The sequence below is a fragment of the Leucoraja erinacea genome, chromosome 8 (assembly GCF_028641065.1).
Source record: "Leucoraja erinacea ecotype New England chromosome 8, Leri_hhj_1, whole genome shotgun sequence".
NCBI lineage: Eukaryota > Metazoa > Chordata > Chondrichthyes > Rajiformes > Rajidae > Leucoraja > Leucoraja erinaceus.
Genome location: NC_073384.1, coordinates 52,502,214 through 52,518,157, shown reverse-complemented (window position 1 = coordinate 52,518,157; position 15,944 = coordinate 52,502,214). Strand labels below are relative to the sequence as shown.

General features: G+C 38.4%; 1 protein-coding gene across 4 annotated transcripts in view; it reads left to right on the top strand.

Moving 5' to 3' along the window:
- The window catches only part of mark1 (MAP/microtubule affinity-regulating kinase 1), a 133,713-nt gene extending 119,087 nt beyond the window's left edge, over positions 1-14,626 (top strand). For all 4 annotated transcript variants that reach the window (XM_055639717.1, XM_055639714.1, XM_055639715.1 and 1 more), the window contains 3 exons: positions 1,242-1,502; positions 8,740-8,784; positions 12,926-14,626. In XM_055639717.1, coding sequence (XP_055495692.1) covers positions 1,242-1,502; positions 8,740-8,784; positions 12,926-13,280 — 661 coding nt within the window. In that variant the 3' untranslated portion in view covers positions 13,281-14,626. The remainder of the gene's footprint in view (positions 1-1,241; positions 1,503-8,739; positions 8,785-12,925) is intronic.
- Positions 14,627-15,944: the final 1,318 nt, after the last annotated feature.

Below are 15,944 nucleotides of genomic sequence, written 5' to 3'. Positions count from 1 at the left end.
GGGTGGTACGGTGTTGCAGCGGTAGAGCTGCGGCCGTACAGCGCCAGAGGCAGAGGTTCGATCCCTGGGTGCTCCGGTTTCCTCCCACGCTCCAAAGATGTTCAGGTTTGTAGGCTAATTGGCTTGGTATAATTGTAAAATTGTCCTTCGTGGGTGTGGGATAGTGTTAGTGTGCGGAGATCGCTGTTCAGCACGGACTCAGTGGGCCAAAGGGCTTGTTTCGGTGCTGCATCTCTAAACTAAACTAAATGTGAGCACTTTGGCATTGTGGATTTTTAAAAATCATCTGCTCTGATATTTTCTTATTTGAGATTTATAGCTTGCACGGTTTTTTCCAATTGAAGTTGCAAATGGAGTTAAAAAATACGGGGAAAAGCTCTTCCAAGTATAGTTTAAAATAAAATTCAAATTCATGCCCATATGCTGACTACCTTTGAGATTGGAATACATTTTTATTCAGCAAATAATGTTTTTTTAAAGTTAATAATTTAATATGGTTTCTCTTTAGTTGTGGCTTCATTCTGGCATCCACATATAACTAAATTATTGATATCCCTTTTCTCTCTGTATATAACAGAACAAGGAGGAAATCAAAACAGATTTCCTAGAAATATTTATATTCTTTGGAGAGAAAAAAAGGAGTTAATATTTCAAGTTCATGATATTTCAACGTAGCAAAATACTTATTCACAGATATTACTAATTGTGAATCAGCAGTGAAGAAAAATAATAAAGACAATTATTTAGTTCTTGTATTTGTTTCCCACATGGTATTAATGTAAATGAGGCTTTGCTTTACTTGCATGGACTTTAAATGTGGAACAAAAGTAGTAAGTTTAACAAAAATTCTTTATGGACCAGTTAACAGCCCATCACACTTAATTGTAAAGCTTATCTTTTTGAACAAATTTAAACCACATTTTTACATTGTTTTTAAGGCTTTATGGTGGTTGTAGGTTAATTGGCTTCAGTAAAAAATATACATTGTCCCTAGTGTATAGGATAGTGTACAGGGGGGGGGGGGGGAGGGATGGAATCACTGGTCCGCATGGACTTGGTGGGCCGAAGAGCCTGTTTCCGTGCTGCATAACTAAACTAAACTGCATAACAAATGCAGAGAAAGTATGTTGAACAATGGAACATTGTTCATCAAACCGTGTTTGTCAAATAATGAAAGGCAATCCTTTAGGATCACACAATAGATTACAACTAGTCTTGTATGTTCTTTTTTCCTAACTCAGCTCTGGAGCCCAAAGGGTACCTGCTGCGTCCCCGTCTGCACATAGTATTAGCACTACAACTCCCGATCGAACACGCTTCCCTCGAGGTAGCTCTAGCCGAAGCACTTTTCACGGTGGCCAGTTACGGGAACGGCACACTGCAACGTACAATGGACCACCAGCTTCACCAACACTGTCACATGACACTGGTGCCCTGTCTCAAGCTCGAAGAGGAACTTCAACCGGTATAATAAGCAAGATCACATCCAAATTTGCCCGCAGGTAGGTTGTCAATTGTTTCAACATGTTAATAGTCATTTTATGTTTAAGATATAGGAAACAAAAAAATGGTAACAACCCCTCAAGCACAACCCGCTCCTATCTAATTTGGAGGAAGGAACCACTTTCTGGCTGCAGACTTGCTATTTTGGTTCTGAACTAAAAACAGTAGTTGAGAAGCTCCTTTGGGGTTAACTCAAGATAACATCTGTTCATCTGCAATCTTCTCACAGGTAAGTAAGGTGAGTGCAGAATTAATACTTGGTTTCTGGTTATATTAGAACATTTGTTTGATGCATAAAAAAACATGCATGTAAAGACATTTGATTAAAAAAAAATCTAGCCTTGGTTCAATTTGTTTTCTTTTAATTTCTCATCCTGTCAGCATCTAATTCACCAGTAGAAGATCCATCATCTCATCAGTTCCTTCAGGTCATTCTAGAATTTTCTAAGCTTTTAATCAGCAAGTCCCCAACTTTTCAAATCCATTTTTATAACAGTAGTTTGTCATCCAGTTATTTTATCATTATCTTGCAGTTGATTTTATATACTTCCACTTATTGACGCATAAAGGCTAAAAAAAATCTACTTGCATTAGCTTTGGTAGAGCTTTAGCAATACTTTATCCAGAGATATAGATTCATGTAATAAGTGTATAGAGCACATATCAAACCGCCAATTATTTCCGAATAGGGGCGTGTGTACATTCAACTGGCATTTATTGTGAATGTAGCCAAACATTTGGATACTGTGTAGTGATGTGAAGACTTTTCTTTACTGTGTAAATATTTTGTCCACCTAATCTTCATGGTTTCCTGCGATCGAAACAGATAAAAAGGAGAATAGGTATTTGGCTTTAATCTTTGCAATATGTTGTACTTCTATGTGTACTTCTAAGAAAGTTTTTTTTAATTTTTATTGCATTTGAGACGTACTATAATTTCAAATATGGACTTAGTCAAAGAAACTATTTCAATGATTGTGTGTAGATTATTTTATAAAAATGAACTTGACAGTTTTCACTGACAATCACGCCATGTGTTTGAAACTAAAGACATGAATCTTCCACCACCCTAGAACATTCATTAGATGAATTGAAAACAATTAGTTTGCTTCTAGTTTGCTTCAATATCCACCAGACAAATACATTCTGATAATGAACATAGTTTCACTTAGGCCATTTTAGGAATATTGTGAAAAGAATTAGTATCGGACACACCTGATCATCCATTCATCAATGTAGCAGCTGAATATGTAGTAATATATTTTAAAAAGAGTTCCAGGAACTAACACCTGTTAGTATGAAACATGATCTGACATGTGCAATTGCTCCTTATTAGCAGTAGTTCTTAAGAAAATAAGATTAGGAACAAGTTAAACTTAGCACAGTTAAATTTTATTGGCAGAGTTGGACAAAGCAAAAGAGTCAAAGTTATTTTGGGTTAGTTCCCTCAACCAGATGATCCCTCACAGAATAAATGCAGTCAAATGAGAAATCAGGGCACTTGTTGCAGCTAAAAAAAAGACACAAAATGCTGGAGTAACACAGCGGGCCAGGCAGCATCTCTGGAGAAAATGGATAGGTGACGTCTCTCAGGTCGGAACCTTTCTTCAGAACTGCATCTGTAGTTCCTTTCTATTACACTTGTTGCTGCTGTTGGATTCAAGTGATGGTTGACAAAATAAGTATCCAAATATTGGGGTACGTTTGCCTTTTTAAATATTTTAATCACCAATTGAGTGTTTGGAGCCTGTGCTTGTGCCAATTCCCTGTTGAAATTGGGCCAGGTACTTTCTGTTATAATTCACCATGATGAAGGTTTCTGTAGATTATGTACACAATGACATTGGTTTTATTTAACTAACAATAGAAACTACGATCAAAAAGTCATGGTTAATGGCCCTTGTAAGTAGATGTACACTATGCAGACCACAATGAACAGTGTGTGAATTTAAATGATCAACCACCTCCAGCACATTTTAAAAAATCATGTATAATTTTTATCAAAAATCAGTGCTAGCTGTCTTGTGTGGAAATGGAAGATTCTGTGAACTACTATCAGCAACCCCCTCATATCCCCTATTTCCTCCGCTCCATTCACCCTAATTTCCTCAGTTGCCACAGAGAGATCTGTTTAAAAGTACCAACCCACTTCCTTTGTATCGATGAATTACATGGCAGCTGCAAGTCCAGCGACTAGCTAGGAATCTGTGGAACTACAGATCAATTTTTAATATTATTGACGGGGAGCATATCACAACAATTATCTCTTAAATCAAGAACTGCGATTTCCAGTTTCATATGGGTGCAATATGTAACACTTTGCAGCCCTGAGATGCATTAGGTTCAATTTCTAGGCAGTGGACTGTGATTATGCATCTGATTGTACACTCCAAGTTGAAGTACATTCGCACTTAAGTGATGCTTTAAATTATGTCCCATTAGTAAAAACAGATTTTGAGACAACATCCCAATGTCTCAAGCTGTGATGAATAAAATTGACTTTGACTGTGGGAGCAAGTCTGCCAAACATGGTTGTTCAGATTATTTCGGAATGAGTTTGTTTCTTTTGTAGATAAAGGCTGAAAATAGAGAACCTATTTACCCCATCTTTTCAATCTGACTGTTCCAGTTTGTAACCAGTCTCGGGAGGGGGGGGAGACTCTTCCTCATATCCACTTCAAACCTGTGTCCACTCGTGTCAGACATTTCTGCCATAGGGAAAATATCTTTGCTATCCACCCTGTCGATATCTCTCAGAATTCTGTAGACCTCTGTCAGGCACTCCTTCAGCCTGCTCTGCTCCATGCAGAACAGATCCAGCTAACTAATCCTTCATCAGTAGAGTTGCACCTTTCCTCTAATGTGGTGACCAGAACTGCACACAATATTAACCAATTCTGTGCCCCAGTTAATCCAAGCAAGCATCCCATATGCCTTCGGCACTTTATCTAGCTGTGCTGATCTTTGGGCCTTTGCATAAGCTCCCTTTGATCTTTAATACTCCTGAGCGCTAGGTCTAGAAAGGGTAGAACATGGTGCATGCTCTACCCTTTCTAGACCTTCCAAAATGAATTGCGTTACATTTATCAGGTTTAAAGTCTATCTGCCGTTGTCCTGCCTACGTCCCATTGTGAGAATTGTTGTTCTGTTGCCCAAAGTGTATAAAATGTTTGTAGTGTATAAAATCATAAGAGGAATAGATCGGGAAGATGCACAGTGTCTCTTGCCCAGAGTAGTGAATCAAGGACCAGAGGAAATAGGTTTAAGTTGAAAGGGAAAAGTTTTAATAGGAATCTGAATGGTAACTTTTTCACACAAAGGGCGGTGGGGGTATGGAACAAGTTGCCAGAGGAGGTTGCTGAGGCTGGAACTATCCCAACGTTTAAGAAACAGTTAAGACAGGTTTGGAGGGATATGGGCCAACCACTGGGAATAGTGTAGCTGGGACATGTTGGCAAGTTGGGCTGAAGGGCCTGTTTCCATGCTGTTTCGCTCTATGACTACCCTCCTCACTAACATCAACACACTACATAATATCTAAGGTAGACAAAAATGCTGGAGAAACTCAGCGGGTGAGGCAGTATTTACGTGAGGCAACATAATATCTATGTATTTAAGAAGGAACTGCAGATGCTGGAAAATCGAAGGTACACAAAAAAATGCTGGAGAAACTCAGCGGGTGCAGCAGCATCTATGGAGCGAAGGAGATAGGCAACGTTTCGGGCTGAAACCCTTCTTCAGATATCTATGCATTTTGGAATAGAAAGAGAGATCTAAACTTGTCTTGGAATCGTAACTCCTACAAGTGATGCCACAGCACCATCGATAGGATAACGTATAAAGAGATTTTGACAAGTTTTCGTTAAAGTTTATTTTATGAATCTGGATGTTTTCATGTGCGATCCGGACAGGAAGTATGCATAGGCAATACTTGCATAAAGGCACAAAGCAAAACAACACTAGGCATTTCTTGCGAGGCAACTCTCCCCGTGACCACATGGGTCTCCTCCTGATGCTCCAGTTTCCTGCCACATCCCAAAGATGCGGGTTTGTAGGTTAATTGGCCTCTAAATTGCCCCTAGTGTGTAGGGAGTGTAAAGTAGGATAACATAGAACTAGTTAGAACGGCTGATCGATGTTTGTTGGGGTCTGGGTGGGCCGAAGTGCCTGTTTCCATGCTGTATCTCTAAACTAAACTACCAAATTTCATCTGTGTTAGAATTGCGATCCGATAACAGGATAGAACTATAGCTCTCTTGCTAATTAGCAATCAAAATGTAATTTGATTTGTTTTTATGAAATCTGGGAACAGAGTGTAATGCATTCCCATAACTGATCATAAAATGTTTGAATAGATAACAGAAATATGATTTAGAATATATTCAGTTTGTATTGATGGGATGGGTTATGTGATGTGCCTACATTATTATTTGGATGGGCACAGTCAGATCAGTTTCCACATGCACAATTTTGTGTTCAGCCTTTCTTTGGAAATGCTTAATATTTATTATTGTCCCAACATATTTCTTAGGACTAACTATCAATTGTGCATTGTAACTTTTACTCCATCCATATACAATATAATTGCTGAAGCTGAGACACATGCTGCTCAGGTTCTGAATGATGCAGAATTTATCCTATGTCAACATTCAAAATGCTGTTTTCCTTAATAGCAAGTAAATTGTATTTACAATGAAGAAAGGTTGTATATTTTCATTGATAGAACAAAAATATGGGGATATAATAATAGCTTCTGTAGCAGTATTTAGCTCTTTCTTTCTTTGTGATTCAATTGGTGAGGAGTCATGTTTGGTGTTGTCTTTTCATCTGGATTATATTGCATTACTTGTTTTTATTTCCTTACAAAATCTATCATACTGTATCTCCCTAGTTCTGCAACAAATGACAAATCTCTGCAAATGAAAGCAGTCACTGATTTATTCTTAGCTTATTCAGCCAATATTTCCTGCCAATATGCTATTGCATTAGGTGCAAGATAATTACAGTACTTTGATTAAGAAAAAATGCGAACAAATCAATTTACTTGCACTCTCTCCTGCACCAACATTACTGTATATTTCTGCTCGTTTTGCATTTTAACCTTGCTGCTGTGGCCATTTCTTGAATATGATCTGCATTAATCACAATTCAAGGACTCCTGGGCCTCCTCCATTGCCAGCACCTCATTGGGTAGTTGACACCCCAGCAGTATGAACATTGACATCCAATCTCAGATATTCCTTGCTTTCTTCCTCCTTCCCCTCCACTTCCCAGCTCCCCCATAAGCCTACTGTCTCCGCCTCTTCCTTTCTCCCCCCCCCCCCCCCCATCAGTCTGAAGAAGGGTCTCAACTCAAAACGTCGCCTATTCCTTCTCTCCATAGATGCTGCCCCACTCGCTGAGTTTCTCCAGCATTTTTGTCTATCTTCGAGGAATAAAACATGGTTGTCTATCTTCGATTTTTCCAGCATCTGCCGTTCTTTCTTAAACATGTTTTATATCCTCAGTATCTTTGTCACTGCAAATTGTGTAAAAAATGGAATGTTGCGTGTTATGAAAATTATTTCTTCGTTTAACATAATCTTGAAATTACAAAATGGGAAAAGAGCAAGCAAAAGTATTGCTTTAATTTTATGAAATCTTTCACATGTGCAGGAAAAGTAGAAAATCTTCTTTAGTGATAAATGGACAAAGTTAAAATCTGGACTTGCAGCATTCCCTAAGATTGCTCACTTCAAGGGACACAACCTGAATGACCCACTGCAAATTAGTGGAAAGAGTACAGTACGCCCTCTTTTTAACGTGCCCCTTTATAATGGACGGACCTGCTGGTACCGCCCCGGCTTCCGATGTCACCCCATCTCGCAAGGTGCACCAGCGAGCCCTTCTTCTCCGCATGGTCTCGTTGACGTGGCTGTTGTTGCGGCTCACGTTATGACCCCTGGGGACAGCGCTTTCTTCAGACCACCACCACTGACAGGACGTTCTTGGTCACTGTGGGGCTTCCTCCCCTTTCACCAGCTGCTGCTTCTTCCTATCATTGTCGCTTGGTCTACATGCGCTTTGTGCCTTCTCCCTCCGCCACTGCCTCCTTCTCCTCCTCCTGTCACTTTGTCCACTCAGCCTCTCCCTTCCTCCACCATCGTTCTCCTCCCCCCAGGAGTTGCCGACATACTCCCCCTTGTAAGATATCGGGTGACTGCAGGGGAGGTGGTGGCGGGGCAGCAGACAAGGCAACGGGTAGAGGGGACTGAGTCCCACGGTGATCGAGCACATCCTGTTGGTAACGACAGCCTGAAGAAAGCATCCTGTCGGGGGGGATGCAATGTGAGCAGCAACAACAGCCACATCAACTGGTGAAGACGAGCTCATTGGTGCATACCTGCAGCATCGGTGCCTAGTTTTATGGTGAAACCATATTGTTAGGAGTAACTCAGCGGACTGAATCGGTGTTCTCCAGAAACGCTGCCTGACCCACTGAATCACTCCAGTACTTTGTGTCATTTTGTGTCTGAACCATCATGTACAGTTCTTTGTTTCAACTATGTACAATGATAAAACCTTCCTTGGTTAGTGTGGACAGTCATCAATAATAATGGACACCAAGGGTCCATTATAACAAGAGTTTGCTGTATTGCCAAATAATCCATGGAACCGTATATGGGTCACTTTGTGGGAAATGGAGGGCAAAGTTGTACCATTTAGTATCAGCAACAAGGGTAATGTTCTTCGAGAAAAATCAGCTCCATCCTGACAGTAAAATGCAATAAACTAATTGAAGTTATAAGGTTTCTCAGCAGAAATATTGGTTTATTAAGGGGATAATGGATTATGCTAATCAGGGAACTATGATATATTTTAGTTTGCCGCATTGCTATTAACCCATCAACAAATAAAGTTCAGCTATCTGGTCAAATTAATATATTAATGCTAAGTAGAAACATCGAGGATGCAGTTTTGAATAAAGACGGATTTATTTCTTTCTCTTGCTTTGAACCTACTTAGACTACAAAGATTCCATAACATGAACCTTAAATAAAGAATAATCGGTTTCCATGTTCAGAACTATTGCATTTTGATTGTTCATTGTTTGTGTTTGTGTTTTTTTTTAAGGTTGCATTTCTGTCCTCTTGTCATGTAATTGGGATCTAGATTCACAACACCATTCTTCAGACTGCTAATTTGTTATCTTGTTTCCTCTGCTTGCATTGAACCTTAATTCTGATTGCTTTTGAGGGGCCCAAGTGAAGGCGAAGGTGGTGGCAGAGCAGACACTGCAAGGTGAGGAGAAGTGCTATTATTCTCATGTGTAATGGTTACTTTGGTTGCTGAAATTATATTGGTGAAGGTCACCATTTTTAACTTTAGAGTTAAGCATCCAATTTCATGTTGGAAGGGAGGGGATGCACTCCACTGATAGATATGGAGTGAAAAGGGAAACCAACCTCATCAAAAGATTTAGAGTAAACATTTTCCCTACAATAACACAATTACACATTTTAAACTATAATGTTCATCTTTAAACATATATATGACAAAGAGACTCTTCTGATAGTTCTTTCTCGTCAAAACTGGTGGTGAAATGTTTAATGGAAACTGACATATCGAACAAAATAACACGTTATACTTTGAATAAATTAGTGTGCCAATTGTTATTAAGCTGCAATATACAAATGGTATTCTAACGAGCTGAAGATATTATATATTTTAAAGTGTGTACAAATAGGCAGTTTAGTGAGCCACTTTGAATTTGAATCAGATTTTATTCGCCAAGTATGTTTTGCAACATACGAGGAATTTAATTGGCCAGGTCAGTCATACAATAAAAGCAACAGACTCAAAAACACATTTTAACATGAACATCCACCACAGTGACTCCTACACATTCCTCACTGTGATGGAAGGCGAAATAAAGTACGTCCTTTTGTTCTTCCTCAGTCAGGGGCCTCGAGCCCTCCGTTGACGGGACGGTCTTGACTCCCGTAGCCGGTGGCGTTCGGGCCCTCTGTGTCGAGGCGTTCAGCTCCTGCATCGGAGGGTTGTCAGCTCCCCCATGCCGGGCGATTGAACCTTGCGTTGGGGCTGGTCGAACCTTCTGCAACGTTGGAGCTCCCGACTAGCCTCTCCCGAGACTGCAAGCCCTTGATGGGAAGTCCGCAGGCCACGGTGGGAGCGATCCCAGGCAAGGGATCCGCTCCGATGTTAAGTCCGCGCCCCGCGGTGGGGCTGACAACAGTCCGAGGAGGCCTCCAGCTCCAGCGATGTTAGGCCGCAGAGCCCGGAGAATGTGATCCGAAAATTGATCACATCTCCAGGAAGGTAGGAACTTGAAAAAAAGTTTCCCCCGATCCCCTCCCCCCTCCCCCCCTCCCCCCACATAAAACAGACTGAAGTACATTAAAACAAACTTTTAACAAACGCTAATAATAACAAAAAGATGAAAAAACAAACAGACTGCCGGCAGGGCTGCCATCTCCCCGGCGCCCCTGGTGGTCAATATCTGTGTTACCAATGGCCACTTCTATTTAATTAATACAGTTTTAAGATGGGGCCGGGTGGATGGATACTAAAAAGGTATGCATTAGCGTGCATGTTAAAGTCGGAAAGCAAGGTAGGAGGTTTCAGAGAAAGGAATTTTGGCAGTTGAAGGGGCACAGATTTTAGAGAGTTATTTGGTTGGAACAATTTACAGAGAGAAGGACTAAAAATAATATTTAGATTTTTTTTAATCGTCACATGCTTAATCAAGACCTCATCAAGAATAGGTAAAGTGGGTGGATGACATTTAATGTGTCAATATTCAAAGGAGAAATCTCAATGACTTCAAACTTAGCGAAGCTTTGGGAGGTCAGCCACTAATAGTAAGGACAAGGTGGTCAGCAACAAAAGAATAGAGGCAGAGGCAGAGTTGGGTTCCATTAAAGATATAGCATTCAGTGGACTTGGTATTCATATGGATTTGTGATCAAAGTTGGAGCAATAGAATTGATTTGTGGCAATGGATGTTGCAATGATCAAGAGAGAGAGGGTGACGAGGTGTTGGATTGTGTCTGGCATATTGTAATAATGTAAATTGTCTCATATTCTGAAGGAGTCCTTAGCATTGATTCGGTTTTCAGTCAAGAATACCCTGGTGAGTTGTGTGGCTGCCTCTCTTCATACAGCTGAGAGATTCTGAATGATGTTGCAAAGGAATAAGATGTAAATTATTGCTGGTAGGGAGTGGAGTGGCAGCCGTGGATAAATCGTTAGGAAGCCAAAAGGTAAGAGAGTGGGGGAATGAGAAAAGGCTTATTTCATCTCAGCTGTATGAAGAGAGGCAGCTGCACAACACACAAGGGTATTCTTGACTGAAATTTGAATCAATGCTTAAGACTCCTTCAGAATATGAGACAATTTACAGGAATTACCATGTATTGTTTTATATTGCTGACTCTGGTTTCATCGTCAATTCAATAGGTCATGGGTTGAATTTTAGCCATGCGATAGGCAGTATTTCATCAATATATAATATTAGGTGGCAGAGAGTATTAAAATCTCTTATTACAGGCCCATCATTTTAATGAGATCTTATCTTTGGCTCTAAGAAAGATTTTATTATTGCCAGTGTAGAAGTTCAAAATTCACTGTGATTCAATGATAATAACTATCATTGAATCATGCACACCTGCAATAATTACTTTCGATTTCAGTTCAAATTCAAGATTCTTCCATCCTGGTTGGAAGATTTTGATTAATGAATCACTTGTTGCTGACATTTAAAATGATTACCTTCCAAAACATGTTGAAGTAGAACAGGAATATTTGATATGTACATACAATATAAAATTCTTCAGCTGCACTAGGTGACAGGAGATGGAATTATTAATATTTAAAACATTATTTAATTTAGTCCATTGATATTCTATATTTGTTGGAAAAACAGTAGTAAAGTTATGATCCCTAGTTTTAGGAGGTTATTGCATTATCAACAATTTAATGTTGGGTGGAAATATGCAATTGCCAATTTGCCACATATTGACAAACGACTTTGGTCCCATCCCAATGGTTTTAAGCAAAGGAGTACACTTGCCTGTTCATCTGAAGAGTTAAGTTTAGATCGTTAATGAAAATTAATCTTGCACACAATTCAAGTCATAAAGGCCTAGTTACTTAATTTGTAGCTCTTACATATCAGCAGATGTGGAAAGTCCGTAAAGAGCACAATAAAATTGGGGTTTAAAAAAATATATTTCACCAATATTGTGTCCGAATTACCATGAACAATACTGTGACTATTGGGATCAATTTCTCAAAGCAAAACTATTTTGACACTGCAAAATGAATATGGAATTTGGAATGTAATACAAGAATAGTTTGGAACATGACAGTAATAGTAACATATTTTGCAGGCCGATGGTGACCCATGGTTCATAAAGTTCTGCATGAATCGACACCTAATGCATGTTGTAAAGCAACTGATAAAGATTGATTGATAAGAATAATCAGTAACTTCATTGCTGCCGTACTGGTGCCATTATGCATGACACCAAATGGAATTTGTTCTTTTTCAATCCAGCAATTCATATTTGAAGGCAAATCACTATGAAAGCCTATCTGATATTCCTGGTTGTGAGAATGTGGCTAAATTAATATTTATATATATTTCCCAAAAAAGCTTTAATTATTTTAAGTAGGATGAAGAAAATTATTAGAAAACAAAGGGGTTTATTTTGGATCTGTCATCTTTATTAAATGTTACAAAAATAGAAGCGTTTACAATTATTCTTAGCATAACCTAATGACAGCACTGAAGTCAGTATTTTAAATGTTAATTTAAGAGATGATTGCTAATGGTTCACACACACAGCTTTCATGGAACTAATTGTTTCTATAAATTGGTTTCCAGTGAAGTGCTAAATTAATCTGCATCATGATCTTAACCATACAATGGAAGTTTATATCAAGGCAAATCTAGTTTGGTCTTAATACACCTACCTTGGAGCAAAGGCACACAGTGACACTGTATATCAAAACAAGTAATGATTTAAACATCATTCGGAAATATCTGAGCTCATATATTAATTGTGCAATATTCTATAAATACAGCACTATTTAATATCTACATATCAACTATACCATTTTAATTCTACAAAGGTAAAAATACTGAAGCTGGCCGAAAAAAAATGTTTGATGTGTTTTAATAGAGTTTGCTTTAAATGACCACTTTCTGCTTTAGCTAAAGATTGCAGGTTGATTTATCCTGCAAAGCAGTTATTGAAAATCTATTTTATTAATGAGTCAAAGTAGCTTTTAAGAGTTGCAATGTATTTTGAGTAACTTAAATGTATTTTGAAGTGGGATAAAACCATATTTGTAAAATCAGGCAAAGAATCTATATCTATGTTGTACCTAAACATGAAAAATATGTCTCTACTTTCAGGAGTATGTCAGGAGAATCAAAAGACAAAGAAAGGGATGACATTAAAGATGCAAAACCAAGGTCCTTGAGGTTCACGTGGAGCATGAAGACCACTAGTTCGATGGATCCCAATGATATGATGCGTGAGATCCGAAAGGTGCTGGATGCTAATAACTGTGACTATGAGCAACGAGAAAGATTCCTTTTGTTCTGTGTTCATGGCGATGCGCGACAGGACAACTTAGTTCAATGGGAAATGGAAGTCTGCAAGTTGCCACGTTTGTCTCTAAATGGTGTTCGTTTTAAGCGAATATCAGGAACATCTATAGCATTCAAGAACATTGCATCCAAAATTGCGAATGAGCTGAAGTTGTGAAGAAAAACTGTAATTATGAGATCAGGGAAGTTTCTGGTATGATATACAGTTCACTCCTGAATGTACTGGTATTATTGCTAATGTGCGTGAGTTTGGCCACCGATCCCACTTCCTCTCTCATACCAATAAACGGTTAGAAATTACCGTCGCAATAAGGTTATATATATTGTGATTATAAATTGTAAAACCTGGATCCGTATGGCTTATTGTGAATTAGCTTTAATGAATTGTGATCTTATTTCCACATGTACAGGTAAGTATATTGAGCATTGTCACAGCTTATGTTCATATAGTTGTACAATAAAGAATAATACCTAACACCTACAGGTATTGTATAGTTGTGTCCTGATTTATGTACAGAAATGCTCATTTTAATGTTCCATGTGTTTTTTGAGCTTGAAGTTCTTTAGCACTAACTACATTTTTGAGTGTTAGATAAATAAAGATTTTTGACTTCATGTTAATGAAAGTTAATCTCTCCCTCCTACCGTGACCCAAAACAGAAGTCATTACGATCTTTTAAATTTGTGACATGGAAGCCCAATCTGTCTCTCCACGTTATACTATTGTCATTAATAGCACAAAATAGCTTTTGGGAAAGTTGTCTCAGGAATTATCAATCATCTTTGAGGATGATAGTCCTCTTCCTTTCTTTTTGTGCTGTATGGGACTACAAATACCCACCATTCACATTTTAAAATTTGTGTATAAAATAGTAAAGCTTACACATTAAATGGTATGATTTCCTGACCCTCTTGTAATCTCATGTACTGAATAGTTTACCAGATCTCCTGTATTTATTCCAGGACAGTATACCTGTAATGTGCATTGTAATTATTAGGCCTTTGCCAATTAAAGGATTTTTTTTCCTTTATAACTAGTGATGTACAATGTAAAACCACTAGTACTGGTACATTTAATACATGTTTTGTACCAAATTAACCATGTAGGTTAATTGTGCAATTGTATTTTATGTTGTAATTATTGTAATATTAGCATTTGACCCCGTCTGCACTCTTGTGACAATTTGGAAAAGTAATCAAGCTCTGTCAATATACATGTTGTGATCAGATTGGCACTGATTATCAGAAGGTAATCTAAATCTTTGTATGGTTGCATAAAAATGCAAGAACATTAGGTTGAAGCTTTGGATTGTAAATACTCTGTAATGTAGCTTTCCTGTGGCGGTTGTGTTTCAGAATGACATTGATCTTGCTGCCTTAGAAGATGCTTGGACAGTTGTACTTGCCCCTCCCCTTTATGTTTATTGAGAGGAGTTCAGTGCAAGGTACATGGGTACGTTTTCAATGGTGCACAATATTAAAACAAATTTGAAATGACTTGAACATGGAGTAAGTTTTATTTCATTTTAACCTTCTCCTGGGAATTTGCATGTCAATGTAAAAAGGTATATACTTTTACTTAGAAGCAAGGAACTGCAGATGCTAGTTTACAAAGAAGGACACAGGGTGCTGAAGTAACTCGGCAGGTCAGCCAGTATATCTATAAGTATAGATACTTATCCATGCTCTTCAGAGATGCAGCCTGACCCGCCATGATGCTGAGTACTCCAGCACTTTGTGTCCTTTTTCATCCTTTTATTTCATTTCCAGTTGCATATTCATACAAAGAAACTTGATTATTATATTATTAATACAGACCATATTGTCCAACTGGCTTATTGTTTATTATGTAACTTCTTACTTTGGTAAGTTAATTAGTTTGTTTCAATATATTTATTGATGTTTGAAATCATTGTGGTAAAACCAACTATTATGGCCATATAGATAATGTTCTCAAGGCCTTGCCCTGATAGCCATAAAACCTCGTGGTGACTGTGAATGGCTTTAGTTTACACACTCACTGAGCTTCAGCGATAACAAAATGAGTCTTCCAGTCGTCAAATCTTGATTCATTGGCTTTTAATAAACTAATACAAAGCAAAGACAGTTCATCACACTCCAATCTCAATTGCTGTTCCATTACGTCATAAACTTGCTTTAAATCTTTAATCCATAGCTCAGCACATGGTTCAGAGCACGATAAAACTCAGTGCCTGTGTGTTAAAAAAATTGAAGACATCTCAGTCCCCCAACTAACCTAAAAAGGAAAGCAAACTCCTTCACTTAAGCATTCTGAGCAACTTTACCTGATCATGTTGGCTCCAACACCAACTAAGAAGACTAGTTCCTTCATATTAGTGATTCTTAAATAATAAGCTTATTTTGATACTTCTATTAGTCATAGAAAATTTCAAAATCAAAATGCTGGAAATATTCAACAGGCCACTCAGCAACAGAATACACAAAGTGCTGGAGTAACAGCAGGTCAAGCACCATATTGGAGTCAGAGTTATACAGCAAAACAAGCCCTTTGGTTCAGTAAAATCCTAGCTAGTACTTGCCTCAATTACCTTCTCTGGCAGCTCTGCTCATACCTCTCTAAATATTCAACTCAAGCAACAGACACCTGCCTGGAGTAACATGTGTCGTATCCAACCAGCTTCCCTATCCTATGTATCTGTCCAAATATAGCTCAGGCTCTCAAGCCCTGGCAACATCCTTGTAAATCTTCTCCCAACACTTTCCAGCATTATAATCTACAAATCTGAACACAGTACTTAAGTGTGGGCTGACCAACGTTTTATACAACTGTAACATGACC